Consider the following 25,151-nt stretch of genomic DNA (forward strand, 5'->3'; position numbering starts at 1 on the left):
CTAGGGGTACCACAGTTTTGTACTTCACGGTTAGCTACGGAGTGAAACTTTATGACTTGTTCTGTGGTCTTCGGTCGAGATGATATATTTCAATAGAATACGTTATTAAATATCGTTTTTTTTTTGTGTATTTTGTCCGCGTTATTCGGTTTTGTTGTTTGTTTTGTAATACTGTGATTGAAATGGTCCGAGGCGAGCCCCGTTGTTCAGTAAAGGGTTGCAAATCTACGCAACAAAACTTCTTCCGATTTCCAAGATTCCCAGATATGTAAGTATTTTGTTATTAATATTTTATATATTTTGCATTGCTACTAGTAGTTTAAATTAATATTTTCCCATTGTATCTTCTACCGCCAACAAGTTGAGTAAATAATTGCACAAAGAATTGGTTACTTCATTAATCTACATACAAATCTTATATCTACTTCAGATATTCTCACCGTATCTGGAACTAATCTGATATTCCCCGGACAGATTTCTTAATTTTTACAGAAGAAACTGCTTACGGTAATAAGTTCCTGTAGCATTGTCTAACATCTGGAAGGTGTTTTGTGTGATGTGGGAATGTTTCAAAGCGGAAATTCAACCACTGACGCATAGCCCCATGAACCATTTCCGGTAAGGTTAGGTTAGGTAGGGTCACGTATAGGTTACAATAGTTACAAATTGGTTTCGAAAAAAATATGCGTAGCCCCACACACCATTCTCGCATAGCCCCACAAACCATTTGCGGAAACGTACGTTCTTCAGTTACAAAAACACTTTTTTTTAAAAAAAAAAATTGCAATTACTTTCATCAAAAAAACGTGAATGCACCTTCAAGAATGTTCCGCGAAGCAGATGGGTAAGTACGAATGTCAAAAATTCACAAAACGAAAAAGTTATAGGTGTCCAGGGACTATCAGATTTTTACCCTTACTGTAATTAGTTTTTCTAGCATTTGGATACTTCGTGGAGATATTTTCTGTCATCGTAGATTCTGCTGGAGCGGTAAATCATGTTTTTTTTCATGATATTACTACGACCACTATGTTTGCCTAACCTAACCTTGCCGTGAATGGTTTGTGGGGCTATTTATGAATGGTTCGTGGGGCTATCGTGAATGGTTCGTGGGGCTATTATTGACATTATTTTCATCACAAAACGTCAGAAAAGCAGTATTTCACCTTAAAGAATGTTTTGCAATGCACAATAGGTAAGTACTAATGTAAAAAGTGACGAAATAAACGAGTGAGAGGTGTTTGGCCGATCGACAACATTTAATGCCTTTTTTTTTTTTTTTTTACAAAGTTCTGATTGTAACATTTGCCACAACAGATTAAAGTTTGTACGTGTCCATACGAACATACTAAACAAATTCTTCACAACTAGTAGCTACTATATCTTCAGAGCAAAATGCTTTTTACATCAACAGGAGTTGATTAGGTTGATCAGGTTTGATTTTAGTAGCATCATACTCTAAATTTGACAGGATTGCATCGTTCGGCAAATTTCTCGTATCGGACAAACTGATTTCTTCAAATTTACAGGAGAAATTACTTACCGAATGCAGTTTCTTTATACTTGGGGAAGTGTTTTCTCGCATCGTTCATTTAATTTTGCCAGTAAATCATCTATTTTTCGATATAAATGTGTGACCGATGCACAAAAGCTCTTGCATCCATTTACTTCCTGTGTGTGATGACGTAATCCTGATCAGTGTTTCCAAACACGTGTTTTTGTAACTGAAGAAGGTACATTTCCGCAAATGGTTTGTGGGGCTATGTGTCAGTGGTTCGTGGGGCTATGCAAGAATGGTGTATGCGGCTACGCATATTTTTTTCTAAACCAGTTTTTAACTATTATAACCTAAACATGACCTAACCTTACCGGAAATGGTTCGTGGGGCTATGTAGGTATTTTTGGGTGCAGTGGGGTGGAAACACTGCATGCCGAGTACGATAGTGAATCTGTGACCGCCATTTTGCATGTTACCGAAGGCAAAAAGAAACTAAGAAAACTTACTCGATATGTTGCAAATAGAGCATATTTCCGTGAAATAAGTGAAATGCCAGCTTCAGCAATGTTTCTCAATGCAGAATACGTAAGTACGAATATTCAAATTAAATGAACTAGCAAATTTCAGCCGTTTGTCCGATACGAGAAATTTACTCATCGTTCATATTCAGCACCTGTATATATTGTTTTCCAGGAGACAGTAGTGACTTAGAAGCATGGTCAGTTATACAATGGACATTAATTACACACAAATCAGTTTCTCCTAATCTGAAACTTCCCCAATCATTTGCATATGATTGAAAAAAAACTGTCATTGGTAAGGCCCTCCAAAGTAATTGTACTCTTGCTTTCGACAAATTACAGAAAGAAAGCCTTATAGTATAAGTAGTGTCACACAGAATAACTAATCTGGTGTAATACATCCAATCAGTCTTCTGTGAAGGACTAGCATATGGAGAACACACTACTTCTATATAACATGAATATTTCATTAAAAATACTTGTTCCTGTATCTCTTTGCACATAATTTCAGATTATGAGTAGAGTATATTGATAACCAGATTATCTTTACTTACCAATGACTGTGGCATTAAACTAGCTAGAAGTGCTGTCATGTGTGTACAGTTCAAGAACCAGTGAAGCATCATCATAGAAGATTTTTCTAAATTAATGTTGAAAATATGCCACTATAGAACATCAAAGAATTGATCTTAATACAATTGGGTAACAGTTTGTTATTTCGGAGACACATTAAGATCGGATATTTTGTTTCTCATGGTTTGTACTTATGAATTGTGTATTGCGGAACATAGTTCAAGGTGCCATTATGCTTTTTACACGAAAACAAACACAGTTTTTCACATAGAGAGTAGTTTTTGTTATTCCTTTTTACGCTTCCCTAAGACACAATATGGCGTGCACACATGACTACATTTGTCTGTATGCAACAGTGTTTCCAACCTTCTTCACCGAAAAATACCTACTATCGTGTTCGTCACATGTGCAAATTGCACATTATGCACGGGTAGCTGACGGATAGGCCCACGATCCATTTCCGATAAGATTAGGTTAAGCAAGTATAGTTAAAAAAAAGGGGGGGTTGGAAACACTGACAGGGGGTTACGTCATCAAACGTTTGGAGCATCCGGTTCACGTAGGAAAGCAATGTCAATTGTGTGTCGGTGACATATTTCTCTTTCAAAATACATGATTTCACAGTCAAATAGATTCCACGATGAAACAAAATACCTCGACGAACGTTAGAAACCTTAGAGAAACTCATTTCCATAAGTAGTTTCTTGTGTAAAAATGAAGAAATGTGTCTTCGATATAACAAACTGTTACCTACAATTTATATTGTAGAAGTGGGTTATCATTCGTGTCTGTAAAGTTGGGAGAAAATACAATGCCTGTCCTTTGTAATGATATTGTGACCCAATGTTGCACAAAGAACCTGTAAATTGTCCTCTGAAATGGGAATATTTGAAAAAAGAATAATAATAACCCTATAAAGTTATTTTTATTATGATCCTGCAAACATGTTTAAACTAGGCAATTAGTATTAGAATAAGTGTTCCATTTGGTAAGAATTTACAATACCGGACCCTTCTGTAATTTATATGCTACTGCTTATACTCACGAAATAATTAGTCGCGATGATTTATCTAAGGTTAACATGTTGGGGTGAGGTGTAGAAATTGTTCATTAACGTGTAGAAGTTGTAAAATAAACTCTTCTATTCTCGCAATGATTCTCCGTATACAGGTATGGGAATCATATTTGTTGATATGAACAATTGACGTTCACAATTAGTTACGCTGTCTACAACGTTGCTACACTTTTGATTTCATACTTGGAGAGCATGGATCGTGTAAGAATGGCAGAAGAGAACAGTAAAATGTTCTTGATTACAGGTAAGTTTGGCAACAATGCAGCAATCGTAAAATTGCAGGATATGAAAATGGCGTCTTCGATGAAGAACGTTTGCCGTTAAAGTGCTACGAAAGTAAGATTTTTTATCGGTTTTGCGCAAAACCAATCACGGATAGCCCCACTGACCATTCTCGCTTAGGTTAGGCAAGCATAGTTAAAATTTTGGGTCGTAGTAATGTCAGTAATGTATATTTCGTTTTTTAAGTATTGGAAACACAAAATCTTCCAGTAAATAATGAGCAATCGTGCATGTCTGTTTCGATCACGGACCACTCAATTTTCCTTATTTTGCAATTTCTACATGTGACCCCCAAATTTTAATGCAAAATATTACAAAAATCGGGGAGGGGTCCGGTATTGTAAATTCGTTCCTTCCATTTATTTGCAGAGATAGATTGTCTTGCATAGCAATTACACAAATTATGTTATTTGGCTTATAAAAACTATGCAGTTGTTTTGAGTCATATGCATGTCAGTATTTACTACAAAGAAAAGTAAGTATCTTAGAAATTAGATTTCTTATAAATGTCATTTTGGTACATCAACACTTAACATGTCCGTGATATAAATATTGAAATGTTCAGTGTTTGGAAGGTTGTACATAATATATTACTAAGGCACATTCTTTTTAATTTTGCAGAGCTCGCCAATGGGCAATAGCGAGTGGAAATGATGTATTGATATCCAAGGAGCCGAGTGAACTCCACAGACATTTCATGTGTGGATTACATTTCATTCCATCATCATTTACCAATTCCACCTACATGCGGCTTAACAGAGGAACAGTACCATCTGCAAATCTACCAGGTCCATGTACAGTTCGGACACATTGTTCTAAAAAGCAGGTGGGAGAATATGTAGTTTTTAATGCGAAGAAATAACAAAAATATATTGCATGAGTATATCAACTTATGATTTAATGCTTTTTTCCCCTACACTTCCTTTTTATATTTAATATATAATATTAACCCAAAAGCAGAATTGCAGGAGTCAAAATTAACAGAAAAATATTACATGCATGTAAAGCGAAAGAAGAGGCCCAAGTTTGAATTGTTTTATTCCAAACTAGTCATGGTGCATTTTGTACATGGTTCATATTCTATTTTGCCTGTTAACACATGGAGGCTTAGTGATTACTTACTGTGTGTTATCTGCAGGATAATTTTCCCTGCCATTTACTCCTATGTGTACATTTGTTTGGTAGTAGCCATTAATTTATTGTCATCTTCGATATGGGCTGGAGCTGCTACTACAGTGCGTATGTTTTGGCTCTGAGCCGAGGTAGGGCGTGATGCCAGCATTTTCATCCCGTAACGTCTCGCTTATTTACACACATATCTTTAGCATGTAGACAATTATATTTATATTGCATAACGAGTACTAACCTGTGTTATAAGAGTTCTTCAAAGTTGTTCGCACGCTATCTCGGCCCAGAGCCAAAACGAATGCACTGTACTATGCCAAGTGACATGATGTGTGAAGGGGTATTACAACACTTGATCATGCAATATATTGTCTGAAAACAAAACCGCCAGCACCCGTACCAGACTGGTTAGCTCATCACACTATGATGCTAAGGGTCCTGGGTTCAAATCTCAGCCTGGGCATGGATGTTTGTGAGTGTCCATTCATCAATTTCATCCTATCATCACTCATCCCCATCTTTGCTAGCCAAAAGTAGCACAAGAAGTGAAGTAAAATAAAGCAAGTCAATCAATTAACCACAAAACTGTCCTTTGAGCCTAATGTGAATATCTGCCATAAATGAAGAACACCTGCATAGCATGTATGCTTGCAAAAGCTAATATTCATTTCCTGATGATAGCAATGCATGTACTTGAAACGTTGGATGCCAACATGAATTAACCTGGCTGATAAGCTGAGAACACTTGTTCGATTCACATTCCCAGGAAAGCTACAATTCCTATTATTGTTATCTATTTTCATTTAGATATTATAACATTGATAAAACAATATGAATGAAATTGTGAATAAATTCTCTTGGGCTATTGACCAGGTCAATTCTGGAAAAGTTTCCGATCTCTTGAGAGTTAACGTCACTCTCATCTTCGAGGTAGAAGTGCAGCGATTTGTGTCAACCCGGTTTATATGTATCTGCATGTGACTGTTTCCGGTTTGAATGGCGAATCAATTGGGAGCCTTGTCTGCTATGTTTCCGCTGCCGGTTGACTATCGCTAACCAGGCTGGATCCAGTTCAAGCCCTGTGTCACGATTCAGATTCTGCGTTTTCCCATGGATGGCAATAAATGAAATTACTGCCATTTCAAATGTGCGGGAATAGTTTAGCATTTCACACACAGAAAAGTAGTTGAAATACTTGGGGATACAAAATAGAAAGTGTGCTGTAGAAGGTATTCTAAAAACATTTTTTTTAGAATTAGTAATGTTACAGCCAAAGATCCAGCACAGTCTTAACCTACTTACTTGGGGGTTACATTGTGTGTGTGTGTTTCTGCACCCTGAAACAATTTTTTTGTGTGTGAAGCATTGAAATCTGCTGATTACTATATAAAGCAATACAATTTTCAAGAAGATACACCTGGTCGGAGGCCCCTCCTTTCTATACATTTCAGTTTCTCTTCATGAATCTTGAACATCCAAATGTTAATCCAGTAAAATCAGCACTCTCTCTGTTAGTTGCTATCGCTTGGTGAATAATTATTTCTGTAGACATGGAAAGTTCCATTTTCTGCAGTCTAAAATATAAGTATTCAGTAAAACATTCAAATGCTGGCCAAGGCAAAATTTATTGTATAAAATAAATGTAACATTTCCACCCTCTAACAGGGTCTTCTTCAGACAAAGATTTACAATAAATTTAAGTAAAAATCCAACCATCATATTATATATACGACACTTGCAGTACAGGGTCCATATACAAAACAAATGAAGGCACCAGTCCTTATATGAGACATTCCCTGTCGGGAATTCCTGAGTGTGGAGTCTTCTGACAGGTGATTGACAGGTACCTGGTGAGAACCTGTGCCTTATCAATTCCTCCATGTCTGGAAGTGGACAGATTCCTTATCTACTGGACTTCTTCCTCCTCTTTTCTTTCTTCCTTCCTTTCCACTCTTTCTAACTCTCCTTTTCATTCTTTGTTGATCTTCAGCCTCCATTCCAGTTCATTATATTTTCTCCTTTTTTCTCTATTTGCTTGGCCTCTTCCTACTCCCTCTCTAGCCTCCTAGTCCTCTCCCATTCCATGTCATGTCCCATTTCTTTCATAGGCTTGAATATAGCATTTTTTTCTCTCTTTAGTCTTATTTCATCCTTATGTTGCTTCAACCTGTCTTTCAGTCTCTTGTTTTGTTTCCCCTATGTACACACTATCACATTCTCATAGATAATCCCTTCTTCATGTTTAGGGGAAGAAACAGCGCGATAATATAAGACATAAGCGAGTTACTAAGGATGTATCCACAAAACTTACTTGTAAATGTTCTATTAATTTCAGTGGCCTCTGGCACCATCCACTTGGCAATGTGATGCTTTACTGTTAGGTTGACGTCCGGTTCCTGTTGTTGTTTCCTCGACTACTGCTAGGGGTGCTCGTGTAGCCATTTCGTCTGCTGCACGTGATGGGTTTGAGCTGTTGTAATAGCGGGAACCAAACATGATGAGCCTGCCCGCTGTCGATATTCAGCTCATGCGGAAAGTGCATAATTGCATGCGTCTCTTTGATTTTGTGTCGATTAGGGTGTGTGTGATGTATGCCTAACTGAAACTTTTTGGATCCTGTGTTTATTGAACTTGAGGTGCCTTGCTATTCCGGTAGTGGGTTGGGATTTTTTTGTGTCCGCTCAGTGCTGTTGTATACGCTTATTGACAGATCTGATGGATCTGCCAATGTAGTGTGAGTTGCACTCACACTGGGCATCATATACACCTGGGTTGTCCAGTGGGGAAAGGAATAATCTCTTGTGTTTGCTTAGGGCACTGGCTATTTTGTTCATTGGTTTGTGTGCGAATTTTATGTCTTATTGTTTCAAGGTCTTGGCTAGGCGGTTGGATGTAGTCTGGTGGTAAGGGAAGGCAATCCATTTAACTTTATCACTGCTGGCTGGGTGGAGTAGGTTAGGTTGTCGTACTTGCATTTCTGCTTTGCTGCACCATGTAGAGAGTTGATATGTACCTGGTGAGAGCCTGTGCCTTATCAGTTCCTCCATGTCTCGAAGTGGACAGATTCCTATCTCCTGGATAATGTAATGCTGAACCAGGAAGACTGCAAACTTCTCCTCAACACCCACCAATCTCCCGCCATAGCTTATGGCATTCTAAAAATGCACAAACAGAGGATTCCGATGCGCCTCATTGTCGCACGCTTCAACCAACCAACGATCCACCTCACAAAGTGGCTAAAAAAGAAAATCTCTGAGCACAATCACAAACTGACCTACATTTTCCGAAACAGCACAGATGCCAAAGAACTAATAACATCAATAGTACAAGCCAACCATGCCAAGATTGCCAGCATAGACTTAGTTGACATGTATAACTCCACCCAGTCGACAGATGGCTGGCTTTCTGCCAATAAGGTCTCACCAGTGGAAGTGTTCGACGTATCCAAGTTATTGGAAATCTGCCTCAGGCACAACTATTTTCAATTTCAAGACAAGTATTTCATACAAACAGAAAGTTTGGCCATGGGCAACCCACTGTCCGCTCCCATAACAAACATTATTATGCACCTAGCTGAAAAAGATATTCTTCACTCACCAGAACTCCGATACATACGATATGGCAGATATGCAGATGACACTTTGGTCGTTTACAAGAGGGAAGAAGAAATAGATCTACTCGTGGAAAAACTTAGCAACATTTACCCCAGGTTGAAATTTACAATAGAACAGGAAAACCAAGGCATCATTAACTTCCTAGATCTAGCCATCAAAAGGAGGGGCAACAAATTCACCACCACGGTCTATAGAAAACCAGGGGCAGGGAACCAGTATATCCACTCCCTTTCCAACCACCCACCCCAACATAAAGCCAATGTATGGCTTAACTTCTACAGAAGAGCTTTCTTGCACTGTTCAAGTGAAGAAGATTTGAAGGAAATGTCCTTCAAATAGATACACAGTACATCAACTCATTACATGGTGCAGCAAAGCAGAAATGCAAGTACGACAACCTAACCTACTCCTCCCAGCCAGCAGTGATAAAGATAAATGGATTGCCTTCCCTTACCACCAGACTACATCCAACCACCTAGCAAAGACCTTGTAACAATATGACTCCTGCTATTACAACAGCTCAAACCCATCGCACGCAGCAGATGAAATGGCTACACCATAACCCCTAGCAGTAGTCGAGGAAACAACAACAGGAACCGGAAGTCAACCTAACAGTAAAGCATCGAGTTTCCAAGTGGATGGTGGCAGAGGCCACCGAAATTAATAGAACATTTACAAGTAAGTTTCGCGGATATATCTTTAGTAACTCGCGGTAACAGTTTCATACATCGGAGACACATTGCTTCATTTTTACAGAAGAAACTACTTACGGAAATGAGTTTCTCTAAGGTTTCCAATGTTAGTCGAGGTATTTTCTTTCATCATGGTATCTATTTGACCGGGAAATCATGTCAGTGTTTCCAACACCTTTTTTTTTAAACTATGCTTGCCTAACCTAACCTTATAGGAATGGTTCTTGGGGCTATCCGTCAGCTACCCGTGCATAATGTACAATTTGCACACATGACGAACACGATAGTAGGTATTTCTCGGTGAAGAAGGTTGGAAACACTGATATTCGAAAACAAAAGAAGCAAAGTAAGCGATATTGCACTGTTACGTGCGTTCGGTAGCACTTAGAAAAATGCTTTATTTTAGTAGAAAAAGTGTTTGTTTTCGTGTAAAAAGCATAATGGCACCTTGAACTATGTTCAGCAATACACAATTGGTAAGTACGAACCATGCAAAACACAAAATATCCGATTTTAATGTGTCTACGATCTATGAAACTGGTACCGTAACTCGCTTACGTCTCATAATCCCTTCTTCTTCTGTTTTCTTTCTTCTACTTGTTCGCTGTCCTTAAAATGCTGCAGCCTCCCTTTCTGTATGTTCTTATGCCCGCTTTTCTAAGTATTTTGCTTAATGTCTCTGTGGCTTTCCACATACTCCTGTCAAACAACCTCTCATTTTTTTCCCATTCCCCCTCTCCTGTTTCTTCTTCTTCTGTTTACGTCAAGTTTGTCTTCCTTTTTGTACCCATTCTTTTCTAGCTGCTCCCATAGGCTATCTATTTTGCTTTCTTTTTCCTCTTCTTTCGTGCATATTTTATTGATTCTGTCTTCCATATTCTTCATAAAAATTATTTTTGTCCCCTCATTCACACCACTTCTTTTGTGACAGAAGACTCCTGCTGCACACTTTTTCTGATGCCAAGTGGTCACAATCTCCTTTCCTCTCTCCATTGTCATCAACATATCTAGGAACCTAGGAAGTATTCAGTTCTGCCTCAAGTTTTGGTCATTTTAGAATTCCACTTCGAAGGTAATCAAAAACTGAGTATTGGTATATAAGACACACCTTGTTTTATAGACATATTATTAAAGGGAAAGAGTGCATCGCATATGGTGGCAAATATGGTAACTGTTACATTTGCTAACACATAAAAAATACTTTGCTCCTCAGGTCCCAGTTGTTTAACTATTATAATGTCTTTGCAGGACCCGATTGCCTCACTGCCATCACCGCTCATGGAGCCAGGGAGCACTGAAAACCCAGAGTGTAACAGATCTCATCTGTCACAATCACAAGAGCCAGCCCCTTACTTTGTGAGTTGCACAATCAAGACTGAACCTCAGGATGTTGATCCTAGTTTCCCTCCTTACGATGAGACAAGCAATGTCATTTTGGAGTCGAGAACATCGACAGTCATTAAATGTGAACCAATGGACAAACAGATGGATGGTTGTGATGATACCAATGCTCTTGGTGACTGGTCCTCCCAGAAGCACTTGCAGGGTGAAACTGGATGGAGTGCATTGGGAAAGCCTAAAAGTGAATTCTTTGATAGTGATGATGGTGCTCCATTTGAAAAGAATGATTATGACACTGCTGAAGAATTTGTAGTGGTGAAATGTGAACTGGAGGTCGAAAATGAGGACCCAGGTGTTGAGGGAGAAAGGTGAGAGTGCGGATTTATTTTCACACGGGTGAAAATGAATATGTAATGGTTCAGCGGTGGTCTAGTCTCCATGGAGACCCATGGTGGGTGATCTAAGGTCGGATTTTTTCCAGCCTTGTCCCTACATAAAGCAGCTCTGGGACTCGACCAGCCTCAAATCAATGGGTAGCTCAGGGCAACCTTGGGAGGGAGGGGGGTGCTGCTCCACATATAATGATAACCATTTAACCCATCTTCTTAGGTTTTCTTTAAATTTGTTACACTAGTCTTCATAAAAAATAATGATTTTCAATATTTTTGGGCACTTAGTTTCAGATACAAGGGTATAAAATTTCCTGAACAGAAGAAGTTAGAATTGCCTTAAAATTCATAGGTATCATTCATACAGGTATACTTTATTGGATACATAAACATTATGAATTGTTGCACCCAACAAAATTCTGTTGCATGCTGAATCTGTTTTGCATATGTGAACATTTTCTATGAATTTAAAAATGTAAGTGTTCATAGCGAAAGTTAACAATATTTTATTTGGCTCTGTACACAAGTTAATGCATCCCAATGACTTTCATCTCTAGAGATGCTCTGTGTGTGTGTGTGTGTTAGTGTGTGGGTGTGTGTGTGTGTGTGTAGATAAATAATATCTTTGCTCAACCTGAGTATCATTTGGGACCACAGGTCTCCAGACAATACTGCATCAGACTACCATGGAAGACACCCAGGTTCAGTTCCAAGCATGCATGATTTCAGGTGGGAATTTTTCCAACAGTATTATTGCATGGAGCCTGTCTGGTGAGGGAGGGGTATTAAAGGCAGCTGGAGCATGGTGCCGATCACGTCACCTTCGCAAGTGGTAGAGATTGTGAATGTGCGAGGCCCTACAACCACATCCATGTGTCTTCATGGCATGCTGCTATGTGCAGGAGGTAGCTTTATGGTTTAGTTTTCCTTAGTTAATTTTATAGCCATTTGGACAACATTTTTCAGACATCCAGAAAAGGCAGTAAAAAATGAATTTAACATTTTTGTCGTCAAAAATAAGGAGAATAACACACAGGTACGGTGAAAAGCTCACTTCAGATATTATTTTTTTTATCATTTCTTTATATAATCATATTAATATATGTACACATGCAGTGGCAGCAATTGGGTTCCAACACTGGGGGGGACAGAGTTTACTTTCCCTGGTAGATAAGGTTTAGCATAGTGCGGGAGCAAAAAGTGGGGGGGGGGCAATTGCCCCCCCTTGCCGCCACTATACACATAAGGTACTGGCTTAGGACCTTTATTTTGGGAGTAAAGGTTACAATAATTGAGGAAGGTTGGTCATATATCTTCATGACCAAAAAGAATATAACCACATGTGTACGTTCAAACACTTTATACACTATCAAAGAAATAAAAGTTTGCAACATATAAGCTATGAAGTTGTTGGTACTAGTTGGAGGGTATTTCTCCAATTTATTTTTTTACTCCGACTAAAATCAGCTGTAAAGATAATTGAAAACTAAAGAGACTACAATTTGGGAAAGTAAATGTTCAGAATACTCAATTTTAAATTTAATTGTCTGTCTTCTTCCAGGTGCTCAATGGAAAACTCTCAAAATCTCAGTGAAGGAGCTTCGTCACTTTCACATGCAACCTTGGATGAGAGTGCCTTAGCAGAAAATAAAGTACCAGGACAGTGCTCAGAACAAACATCGTTAGATAGCAGTCTGGTGAAGCATGTTGATATCCAAAATTTAGACCATAAACAAGACAACCCTTTAAATCATTCAATTAGCAAAAATGTGTTAGAGTGCAGTGAGTGCAAGAAAATGTTTGAATGCAAGGATCGCCTTGTAAATCGAATGGGAGGCGAGTCATTTTTGTGTTCAACATGCAATAAAGTGAATCCAATTACTAGCGATGGTAACGAGCATACAGTAATTCAATCTGGAGCAAAGGAATTTACCTGTTCAACGTGCAACAAAGAATTTTTAAGGAGGGATTCTCTTGTAAGACATTCTCGAATTCACACTCCAGAGAATGCAAATATATGTACAACATGCAACAAAGCTTTTGGAAGCAAATATCATCTTGAAAAGCATTCAAACACTCACACTGGAGAGAAGCCATTTTTTTGTGTAACGTGCAACAGAGCATTCAAATGGAAGGATAATTTTAAAAATCACCTGATGACTCACACTAGAGAAGATCCATTTTTATGTTCAATATGCAACAAAGGTTACCAAATGAAGAGAAACCTTGAAAATCATTTGAGGATTCACTCAGGAGAGGGGCCTTATTTATGTTTAACATGCAATAAAACATTTACAACGAACAGCAATCTCAGGTTTCACTCAAAAATTCACAGTGAAAAGAAGCAATTTGTATGTTCAACATGCAAGAAAGTATTTATAAGGGAGGATCATTTTTTAAGGCATTCAAAAATTCACATTGGAAAGAAAGCCTCTTCAAAATAAATACATCTGAAAATAAATACTTCCTCCATATGGATTTAATACAAGTAAATTAAGGCTCTGTGGTGATTTGGAGGTTATGCTGCTGTTACACTGCAAGTGGTCTTAATGAGACGTGGAACAGACTAGGAAAGTGAAGTGTGGTGGTGTTCAACTTTTTTTTAAATATATTTAAAAGTGATTGGATTAAAACTCTTTGAAAAGTAAATTTTTACTTTTTTACATACCATTTTTGTTTGTCAAACAATCTAGTAACAAAGTGTTGGTTCAAAAGAGAAAAATATTTTGTTCATAATAAAACAGGTTATATTTCCTATCTTTTACCCATTTGAGTTCACATTCAGAATACATATTAACATATTCGGGTCTGGCCTCATAATACAGCATTTTTACCTCTGGTCTGCGGTTCCTGGTTGTTTTTCAAAAAAATCATAGAAAAAATATTTTTAATTTGTCTTTATTTACCACACATTTCTTAAATCTACAAAACTTCCTCTTTTCAATGAACAAAAATTTGTTAAATTTTCTTTTCATTTTCAGACATTTTTGATAATTTTTGTCAGCAATGTTTTGTGAAAAAGAAAAAAGTACAACATTGTAACAAATGTTAATATAGATATATTTTAAGTTCGTAATTTGGAAATTTCAATAATTAACAATTAACAAACTATCAATACATCTTTTGAATCTTGTATAAGAATACTTCTTATGTGCACATAACAAAAAATAATTACAAATTACAGGTAATTAGCTTTTGTATGAAAATGTGGCTGCAGGACAGGACCAGACGATGTATCAGTTGGTTCTGCGTCATCTGTAAAAATTAAACAAATAAATAAGTAAACTTAATTTTCATTTGACATACACTATACAAAATAATAAATGGAAAAACTAAAAATACATCAGTGCATGTAGGAGAATCAAGCAAGAGGCAAGATGACTAGACCCAAAAAAAATTACCTCTTCTCACTTCATTCATAAAATACTAGAGTTTGCAACACTGTTTATATTGTCAACAATTAATTATTACGAATATAACCTACCTTCCAAATCTTCAAATTCATCATCAAAATCGTCACTAACTTCAAACATTGAGGCGGAATCCTCATGCAGAATTTCCACTATGGGGTCTGGATCTAATGACGCCATTCTAAACAATGCAACATACATCAACCCGACAACAAACAGTCTCAGGTGCGAGATAAAAATAGCACATGAGTCACCTAGCGGTCGGAATTTCAAGAAAGAGGCTTGAATGAACAAGCACATGAGACGAACTACGAATATAGCCCGTAGTTCAATTGGCAAAGCGATTGCATACAGCAAGACGGGCTATGCCCGTCATTCGTCCACATTGACTTTAAGTGCACTGCAGGCTATGCCCATCGTGAGACCCCAATGTGTTAATAAATGTCAAGATTGATGCGGTAGTAGATAAATATGGAGAAACTACTACTCACTTTATCCGCTAAACTGTTTTTTCTTCTTTGTTGAACAATGAAAAAAAAAACAATTTCGTGGATAAAGTGAGTACTAGTTTCTCCATATTTATTAAATGATTTAGTTCTGCTGCTGTCATCACTAGGGAGTGGATTTTTAGGTAAAAACATATATATTCGTTGCTTCAAAATCTGGCCACAAGGCTATAATGTAATCTGCTAAGTATTTTTTCACATTAAGATCCACAAATTTACCTAAAGCTAGGGATTCCCAAACTTCTTCATTTCACGGCACCCTTAGTATTTCAAGATTTTTCCGCGGTGCCCAAGTCAGAATGTAGTCCTATCTAACACTTGCAAAGCTCAATGAGTGTAGTTAGGTTGCTTGCCTTAAGTTAAAAAAATACACACACATTCCAAATGCATGTGTAAAAAGTACTAAAACCATGTGTAGACTAACAGTATCATTTCAGTGAAAATATTGGAACATTTCTCGGTGCCCCTGTAAGCCATCCAGGGTGCCACTGCCTTAAGCACATAAAACACATATTTCTAGGTGAAAAACATAAAATGTACATATTTTAGATATTTGAGACAAAATAAACCATCCTAATTCTTTGTGCAAATGCATATTTTGATGTATATACATAAAATAGAGGAAATATGCGGCAAATTAGTAAGTTTCTATCCTATTTGTAAGCATACATCACGGAACGCAGCTTAACATGTGCATTTATGACAAGTGCTAATAGGAGCCCCAATATGTTCAAATGAAGGACATTCCAAATGTTTACAATATTATTTATGTAGAACATTCGTTGCAGTGGACAAAGAAGAAAATAAACAAGCGAGTTCCAAAAAACTTTGTGCCACCCATTGAATCTACGTTAGCTCAACACTACCGCTTGTGTTTTATGAAGAAACTGTGCAAAAAATTAGATCTGTGTGTGAACATGACAACTGAAGGTCAATCTGTCATTTTGAATGAAAATATTTTTGACTTTTAGCCACATATTTCCACTGTTTTTAGAACATAAAAAATTAATATTTTTCAGTTTGTTTCAGCACCTAAAAAGTCACTTTGTAGTCATCACATTTCTTCAATACCTATATTGGTATATTTATTTGCATAAGCATAATTTGGTTTTGTTCTTGTCAAAGTTTCCTAGTTCATTGTATCTTCAGGTAGACAAATCTGGAGTTGACATTCAGTTTAAAGTGAGCAATGAAACAGTTTGGAATGTGCCTTGAGACATAACTTACATTAAAGTCTAATCCAGTGATTTCTATTCATTGCCACTGTACTAAGTTAATCTGTAAGAGTGCAGGTATGGTTATGCATTCATACAGGGGATGGACAAATATATGGAAACACCTGCAGAAATGCACATTACCTTTATTAATATCGAGTACGACCACCTTTGACACGAAGAACGGCCTGCAGTCGATGTGGAATGGACAAATACATGTCGCGTATGGTTGTCAAAGGGATGTTGTACCATTCTTCCTCCAAAGCAGCTGCAAGTTGTTGTAGAGACGATGGTGGTGGGTAGCAGGCTCGCACCTTGGTCTCCAAAACCAACCACAGGGGCTCAATAATATTGAGGACTGGCGATTGTGGAGGCCATGTCAGATGTGACACTTCATTTTCATGCTCATCAAACCAGTCCTGGATGATGTGAGCTGTATGAACAGGGGCTCTGTCATCTTGAAACACGGCATCACCATCTGGGAACAAAGTTTGCACCATGGGATGCAGCTGGTCACTCAAAATGGTTACATAGTCCCTGGCAGTGATGGGTGATGATGGGTCCGGCAGAATACGAGGAGATGGCTGCCCAAATCATCACTGAACCACTGCCATGCTTCACTCTTGGTAAATGACAGTCTGTATCGTACGCTTGTGCTGGCGTTCTCCACACGTACACTCGGCTAGCAGTTGGAAACAATGTAAAGGGTGACTCATCCGACCAGATCACAGTCTTCCACTGCTCCATTGTCCAGTTTTTATGGGCGTTGCACCACTGTCTCCGTCTAGCAGCATGGTCAACAGTCACGAGTGGTTTGGGAATTACAGATCTGCCATGAATACCCTGCTTGTGGAGTTCTCTTCTGACTGTTTTGACGCTTGTAAGCACTGTATTCAGCTCAGCAGTGACTTTTGGAGCCGTGATGATCTTCTGCTTGGTCACAATCCTACCCAATGTGTGTCTGTCTCTGTCACGCAACACACACACTTGCGTCCACGCTGGTGCTTCGCTCATGCAGTTTTTCCGGAAGTCTTGTAGGCAGTCATGATCTTCGAGACTGTGCCACCAAACATTTCCCCTACTTTCGTCACGGAAGCTCCCACCATACGGGCACCCACAATTTGCCCTCTTTGAAACTCTGTGAGCTCAGACATGATTCACGATAACCTGTACGGCCCGGTCGCTGAACTGTAACTGGCCCATCTGTCAGGTTGGCCAGGGTGTATACCTCGCAGGAAGTGCCAATGACCACAGCGCCACCTACCATTCAGACGCAAATCATGTTTGAAATGGCTACTTGTTTTATACCAGGTATTTCCATATTTTTGTCCATCCCCTGTATATTTCATTTTGGTATTTCAGTGTTATTTTTTATCAATTGAATAATACAATAAAAAAGTTCAAACTTAATAAAATTAGTTAAGTCAATAAATATGTTACTATTTAAATGGTTTAAAACAATTTGTGGTACCCTATTATGTTTGTTAGTTTGAATATGTTCAAAATGCATTATATTATACAGATCTGTATTCAGTTAGCATTTCTATTCAATCTACTTCTACACTCAAGTGACCATATGGCCATTTTAAAACATGAACAAAAAGTATTTTACAAATTGTCCATTGTTCTTTCCCAGTGCAGAATCTTTTGTCTGGGTCCTTCAGGTGATCAGGACAATATGCGCCACCTGTTGACCTTGACTTTTTATCAGTGCTCAAACCAATCATTACATAGCTCTCTGTTGAAGCTTGTTGATATTATACAATAAAGGAGACAACCCTTTAAATCATTGAATTAGCAAAAATGTATTTCCTTCCATGAAGGGAAAGAAAATGTTTGAATGCAAGGATCACCTTGTAAATCGCATGGCAGGTTAAGTCATTTGTATGTTCAAAAATGCAGTAAAGCATTTCCGAGTACTAGTGATGTTAGTAACCATACATTAATTCAAATTTGCCTGTACAATATGCAACAAAGGAGGGGTACTCTTGTAAGACATTCTCGAGTTCACAGTCCAGAGAAGGCAAATACATGTACTACATACAACAAAGCTTTCGGAAGAAAAAAAATTGTTGTAGAGATATGAAATAGGTTTATATATACGAGGGCCATCTGGAAAGTAGTACCCGTTCACGCCGTGTGGAGCGCTAGTGATGTGAATAGCTGCCGCTCAAGGTCAAATGACTTCAGTTGACTGTGTGCGAAGTTTTGTAGCGCTGACATTGTAGTTATTGTTTTTGTGAGTGTTTACAATGTTCAAAAGAATTGAAAAAACTGCTGCTTGTGAAGTTAGGGCTGTGATCAGATTTCTCAATGCCAGGAATTTGCGACCATGTGATATTCACCATCAATTAAAGGAGGTTTATGGAGACAATGTTATTGATGAGTCATCTGTTCGGCGCTGGTGTCGAAACTTTAACTCGGGGAGGGAGAACGTCCATGATGATGAACGTTGCGGCCGCCTGTCTGTCATTACGGACGAACTGCTGAGTGCAGTTGACGAATTCATCAAGAACGATCTGTGCGTCACATGGATGAAATCAGTGAACAGTTCACTGATGTTCACAAACAATTCTTCATGAAATTGTCAAAGACCATCTGAAGTATGGGAAAATTTGTGCAAGGTGGATCCCTCGCTTCCTTACATTTCATAGTGATGAGGAACTGAAAGAAGGGGTGACTACTTTTCTCAATGGATTGGCGGCAGAGAAAAAAACTCGTCACACGTTATGACAAATACGTAAATGTACATGGTGACTATGTAGAGAAGAAGTTTAAAGTTTGTTTTTAACAATTACAAAGTTTTTAAAAAAATATTTTTTTTTAAATTCAAAAACGGGTACTACTTTCCGGATGGCCCTTGTGTATGTATGTATATATATATATATATATATATATATATATATTTATTTATTTATTTATTTATTTTAGGGCCAAGCCGATGCCGATTCCAATACTCTTACTGATTTCCACCGATACTGATACTTGAAAATTACAAAAATTAACATTTGTTCAAAATATTGACCAATATTGGTGTGTAAATATTATTCTTCAATTATGTGCATGAATTTACCAAGAAATTTTGCTTTAAAATATTAAAATAGATTTTATGTAGTAAAAAAATACACTTTTTCATGCAAAATAACAAGATAGTTTGAATTTTGCATAATTTCCAGGATAATTACGCTGCACGAAAATGTCACATGGCATTTTTGCTGACCCCATGAAAGGCTAACATGCCGGAAAAGTATCGGTATACGAATTCAAACTGATTCTTTTGATACCGATGCCACTGGTATTAGCCGCTCAGCCCTAATTTATTTATTTAATGAAAGGGCTTTTAGCAGGGGTGAAATTTATACATTGTACCTCGCAATAAACTAAAGTTAAAAGAAGAAGAAATTCAAAATTTGACAAAGAAATTGGCATTCGGCATGTCCCTGTGGCCACCACAATACACCAAAGTGAATGAAATATGTAATATGTAGCAGTTGTACATTCCTACTTTGTTTTGTATTCACAAAATGTTTATAAATACACACTATGCACAAGAGACTGCATACAAACCAAGGTAATCTGAAATGAACACTATCAAACATGAATAATACATGCCTCCATCCATAATAAGTGACTATGAATAGTGGGTTAACAATGACATTAAATTTATTAAGAAATATTTTTTTTGGGAATATCAAATAAAAAAAGTACTTCGCAACATACATACGAGGACATCCATGTGGTACCTGTTTGGTAATAAAAAAAATGAAAGAAGATAGTTGAACAAAACCATTTTACTTGGGGGGGGGGGGGTGATGGATCTGTTTGACCACGGCCAGCTTATTCCAGGCCGGAATCCTCAAATTTGGCAACGCTGTCTTGCTGGCTTAAAAATCAAGCTACAAAGTATGGGCATGAATAGCAAAATTGACGTTGACTTTTAAGGAAACAAGGAAATCTGTAAAATGTTATTCATTTTTCAAATCTGGACAGAAGATTGACATTACAATGAAAGTGGAAAACATGCATTAACATAGAAATGAAAATTTATCGCTAAACAACTGGAAATAAACAGAAAATGCAAGGCCAACTTTACAAACCATATGCAGCATGGAACTTTCCAATAATATGTGCAGTAGTTTGACCCTATTTTATTTGCTAGAATGTCGGAATGACATTAGAAACTCTTTAGAAACTAAATATTTAAGTGATGGAAGATCTAATACACTGGCTTTACAATTTTAAAAGTAAGATGTAAAAGTAGATCTGGATGCAATAAACCAGGATGGGCAAGTATTAAGAGTGTAAAATTTGACATAATTTGCCAAGATTTTATTCAACAGACAATACATTGTAATTACGATGTCCGTATGAGCAAATATTTGTTTTCAGTGCATATATATATATGTACAAGGCTAAAATAATGCCTTTCACGAAATTGACGATCTTAAAATAAATATTTTCAAACAAGTGGCATTTTGGATGTTTGTGGCTATGTACTCCCTGAGAGAAAGTGGATAATTTTGCATGGTTTAGAAATTAGTTTTACATTTCCGTTGTTTTTCTCTTGAGATACGTATGTTACAGTGAATGAATGAGTGTTGTGTTCTACTGTTTTCATTAGGTTAGGCCTGTTAAGTTTTATGCTCTTAGAGGTTATACAAATTGTTTTTTCGGGTGTTGTAGTTTTGCCCTTGTACTTGATAAAAGTAACTTTAAAGCTTAGCATGTGGTGCCTCATGCACACAACTTTTCTCAGCGTGGAATTTGCTTTTTTCGTAAACCTGTTTTAAAGTAGTCTGCCTCTATGTCATGGTTGTAGCTTTTTGACATCGCCAATTTATTTGGCACAAGATACTTAAAAATCTTAATGACATCAATATTGGATATTTATTATATTTAATGATTCACCACATGTTAAAAGTACGGAATGCTTCATGAAATGCTGGTATGTGGCTCAAAAATTTTAATGTATATTTTAACAACTTAAACATACTGCTTTACTTATGAAAAATATCGTTGAATACACTAGCGAATACAATTTGAGTGAATGAAGTGATTACGGGATGAATAGACTACATAAAATTATTACTTTTCTACGCCTGGACGTTCATTCTCTAATGTTTCTTCCGAGCTAATGTTACTCTTTTCAGGGTTGCCAAATTGAAGGCTCCGGCCTCCCTCAGATTAAAGTTGGCTGTGGTTTGACCCCCACCCCTCCTCATGCCCATGCTGGTAGGGGGTTGATCATGAGGCTAACATCATCATCTTATATAAAAAAAAATTCCTTGTTCAGAAACCATCAGACAACCTCAGAAAGGACAGATGGATAATGGACGTAGCAAGAAATTAGTACTTGACTGGAATATATGCATCAATAGAAATCAGAAAATGGACTGAGGAATAGCTATGGCTCCTGTTGGTGAAGAAGGCCAGAGATCACACTGAGCTGTAAAGCCAGTTGGCGAGTTGAGTCTAGCCAATAAAATTGGCATACAATTGAACATACAAATGCCTATCCTCTAGTGTGACCTTCAAAATGTTTCTTAAGATTGTATTTTCTTCTAAATGATTTGTTGCAAGTAGAACATACAAAGTCCTTCTCTCCAGTGTGACTTGCTGAATGTCTTTTCAGTTGTTTCTTATTTGAAAATGATTTCTTGCATACTAAACATGCGAAAAGACACTGCCTAGTGTGAATGGTATATAAGATTTTCCATCACTGTGAATGCTATGTTGCATATTGAACACACAAGTGACTTCTCTGAAGTGGGTATTGTAAGATGCTTCTTAAGATCCGACTTTCTTGTGTATCCTTTGTGGCATGTTGGGCATACAAATGCTTTTTCTCCAGTGTGACACCACATATGCTTCCTAAGATCTTCCTTACTTGCAAATTTTTTGTCACATGTTGAACACGTAAAAGATTTCACTCCAGTGTGAACTATGCTGTGCCTTTTGAGTTGCTTGTTCGTTATAAATACTTTCTTGCATGTAGAACATGCGAATAACTGTTTCGCAGTATGAATTGTTGAATGTCTTGTAAGGTGCTCCTCTTTTGCAAAAGCCATGTTGCATGTTGAACATATAAATGGTTTCTCTAAGGTATGAATTGTTGAATGTTTTTTAAGATTTTGTTTCCTTGCAAATCCTTTGTTGCACGTTGAACATATAAATGCTTTTTCTCCTGTGTGACATTTCAAATGCTTCCTAAGATCATCCTTCCTTGCAAATGCTCTGTTGCACGTTGAACATGTAAAAGCCTTCACACCAGTGTGAATTACTAAATGTCTTCTTAGTAGATCCTTGTCTAAAAAATTCTTTGTGACATGTTGAACATGAGAACACCTTCCGCTCAATGTGAATTCTTGAATGGATAACAAGATCATTATTACTTCCAAATTCTTTGTAGCATATTGAGCATACTACTAAGCCACAACTTGATTTAAGTTCATCAGAGTATTGTAATTTACTGTGTGGTACATATTTCTGATGCAACGTTTTCTTCAAAAGCGATGGAGCATGTCGGAAATGTGAATTGTTCTTGGTACCTGCATAACCTTCTCGCAGGAAACTTTCAGTCGCAACGTTTCTGAATGGATATCTGGAAGTACATGTATTAAATCTTAAAAACAGATTTCCCAAACACAAATTGGATATTTGTTAATAAATTCAGTCCAAAACTACCTTTAAAGAACATTCAAAGAACAAAATGAAACCGTTCTTGACCTTAATTTAGATTTTACATTGCAAAATGAAGTCTAAAAAAAAAAAAAAGTTGTAGTGTTGCTTTTAACTCTCCTAAATACTGGGTAGTTCATAAATAATTGAGGGGTTACAAAAATGTATTGCAAGTAAAGTATTGAACTTCGTTAATGAAATCCGTCAAGAACGAACGAGGAACCCAAAACAGTTTTTTTTTTTTTTACACCTACAGATGTTAAATGTGTGCACCACGAGTGATAAGGCACACATCAACACGATAGTCTAGTTCTTGCCACACTCACATCAACATGGGCCTGTCGATAGTGTCTATCGCTGTGATGATATGCTCCCTTAGGGCTGCGACAGCAAGCGCCATCGGTGAGATGAATACCCTGTCTTTCATGGACACAAAAAAGAAGTCACACGTTGTAAGATTCGGTGATTTTGGGGACCAAAACATTGTACAAAACACCATGAGTGATGTGAGTAATGTGGGTGCTTTGAGTGTCTCCTAGCGGCAGGGATATGAACTCTAAGCTTCATAAAAGATGCACACACAAACTGTTTGCATTCCTCGATCGTTCTGGACTGGTTTCATTAACTTAAGTTCAATAGTTTACTTGCAATAAATTTATTTATAAAACACCTGGAATATTAAAATTCCTCCCAATTATGAATCTGCATTGACCAGTTAAGTTGCTTTTGACATTGGGGGCGAAATAAATAGAAAAGGAAATTTTCTACGACGTTATGATACAAACGACTTTTGTTTCAAATTTTACTACAGAGAAGTAGGAATGGTAGAGGACAAATCATATTTTTTTTTAATTTCAGTACTCTATTTTATCAAACAACTTTCTTACTATGATCTCCATAAGAAACAAAGCCATTATAAAAATCACACATTCTTGCCAAAATTTTGTAACTTATATTTAGAAGAAACATCATTTGACAATAAAAGTATGTAATAAAATATACATACATACAAATAACTATAATTCAGCCAATGATACACCAAGTTTATTACACAAATATTGTCGAGGCAATATAGCTTGCAAGAGTAGCTAGGCCACCAGATACGATTTAAGACACTCATGCACAATTCTTCCCAGCTGGGCATTTTATGCTGCAAGTGTTCATACACTGAAGTTAGTGTAGAGAGCACTAGCTACACAAACTTCAAACTGTCCCATCCAGTTGTCTCAAGAGTGCATGTTACCAGTTGAGCCTTTAGTAATGCCACTCTGGTACAAGAATTAATTACTTTTAATCCACTCGTGCATTAATTAAATGTTTACGATCACATTTCAAAATGTGTAACTTAATCTTAGTTGGATTCATGGCTTTGTTAGGTCATATTTGGAAAGAAAAAACTGGATTGGCACCTGAACTGGGACTGGCACCTGAATTAGTTTTTTCTACCCCTTCCTATGTGTAATCTATGGGGAGATTAAATTGCCTTTAGTTTACATAAGATATGTAGACAATGTAAAGTACAAAGGGTGCAATGGTGTTTTGAAAAATAAATTTTGAACACTGTCAGTTCAAATCCAGCTGAAAGGAATCCTTTTGAATGCATCATCGTAAGAAGTATACAATGTTAGGAAAAATAACATAAAAACATTATATTTACTGCAACAACTATCGTAATTGAAAATGTTACATATTGTGTGCTTTATTTTGTAAAACTGTTCATATCTTGAGAGAAAAAAGAATGTAAAGAATAATAATTTAATCTGTAGGTCCAGTCTGAAAAATCTGAAGTATTAAGTGGACATAAAACAGTGTTTTGATTGTAGAGAGTAATGTAAAATTTTGCAATTCAAAACAAGACAATTATGTTCTATGCTTACGGTTAGGCCTAACTAGCCATCAGGTTATTTACATAGATCATATTATGTCAGCGTATTATATAGATTATATACATCGTCTACGTGTAGATGTAGACTATCGTTGAACATACATCAATGGATGAAACATTGCTGCAATGTTGTTAGAAGATGAAGGTGATCTCAAAAGGAAGGAATGATCTTATTGCCCTAACACTGGCCACCAAAAAGAAACAAATATTTTGTTATGAATCCATTACTGTAATAGTTTTTCTTGTATGTACGCATTGCTTGCATTATAGAATTATTTTCCTGTAGTTTACGGTTATTACAAGCATAAGAAAACAGTTTTTCTTTGTGACGTTTCAGGAGAACACACG

The 25,151-nt window shown here is 37.1% G+C and overlaps 2 protein-coding genes across 2 annotated transcripts in view; one reads left to right on the forward strand and one right to left on the reverse strand.

Annotated features, from left to right (window-relative positions):
• The first annotated feature begins 4 nt into the window (after positions 1–4).
• On the forward strand, positions 5–13,793 carry LOC145990124 (uncharacterized). The gene is made up of 4 exons (XM_083125782.1): positions 5–268; positions 4,571–4,775; positions 10,629–11,089; positions 12,672–13,793. Exons 1-4 carry the CDS (start codon positions 183–185, stop codon positions 13,552–13,554), a joined length of 1,635 nt encoding a protein of 544 aa, XP_082981908.1. The 5' UTR covers positions 5–182; the 3' UTR covers positions 13,555–13,793.
• A 489-nt stretch (positions 13,794–14,282) lies between these two features.
• Positions 14,283–25,151, reverse strand: part of LOC145989709 (uncharacterized) — a 50,008-nt gene continuing 39,139 nt past the window's right edge. The window contains exon 4 of the mRNA XM_083124955.1: positions 14,283–14,365. Coding sequence (XP_082981081.1) covers positions 14,362–14,365 — 4 coding nt within the window. The 3' untranslated portion in view covers positions 14,283–14,361. The remainder of the gene's footprint in view (positions 14,366–25,151) is intronic.

Source organism: Lepisma saccharinum, chromosome 7 (genome assembly GCF_977018435.1).
Source record: "Lepisma saccharinum chromosome 7, izLepSacc3.1, whole genome shotgun sequence".
NCBI lineage: Eukaryota > Metazoa > Arthropoda > Insecta > Zygentoma > Lepismatidae > Lepisma > Lepisma saccharinum.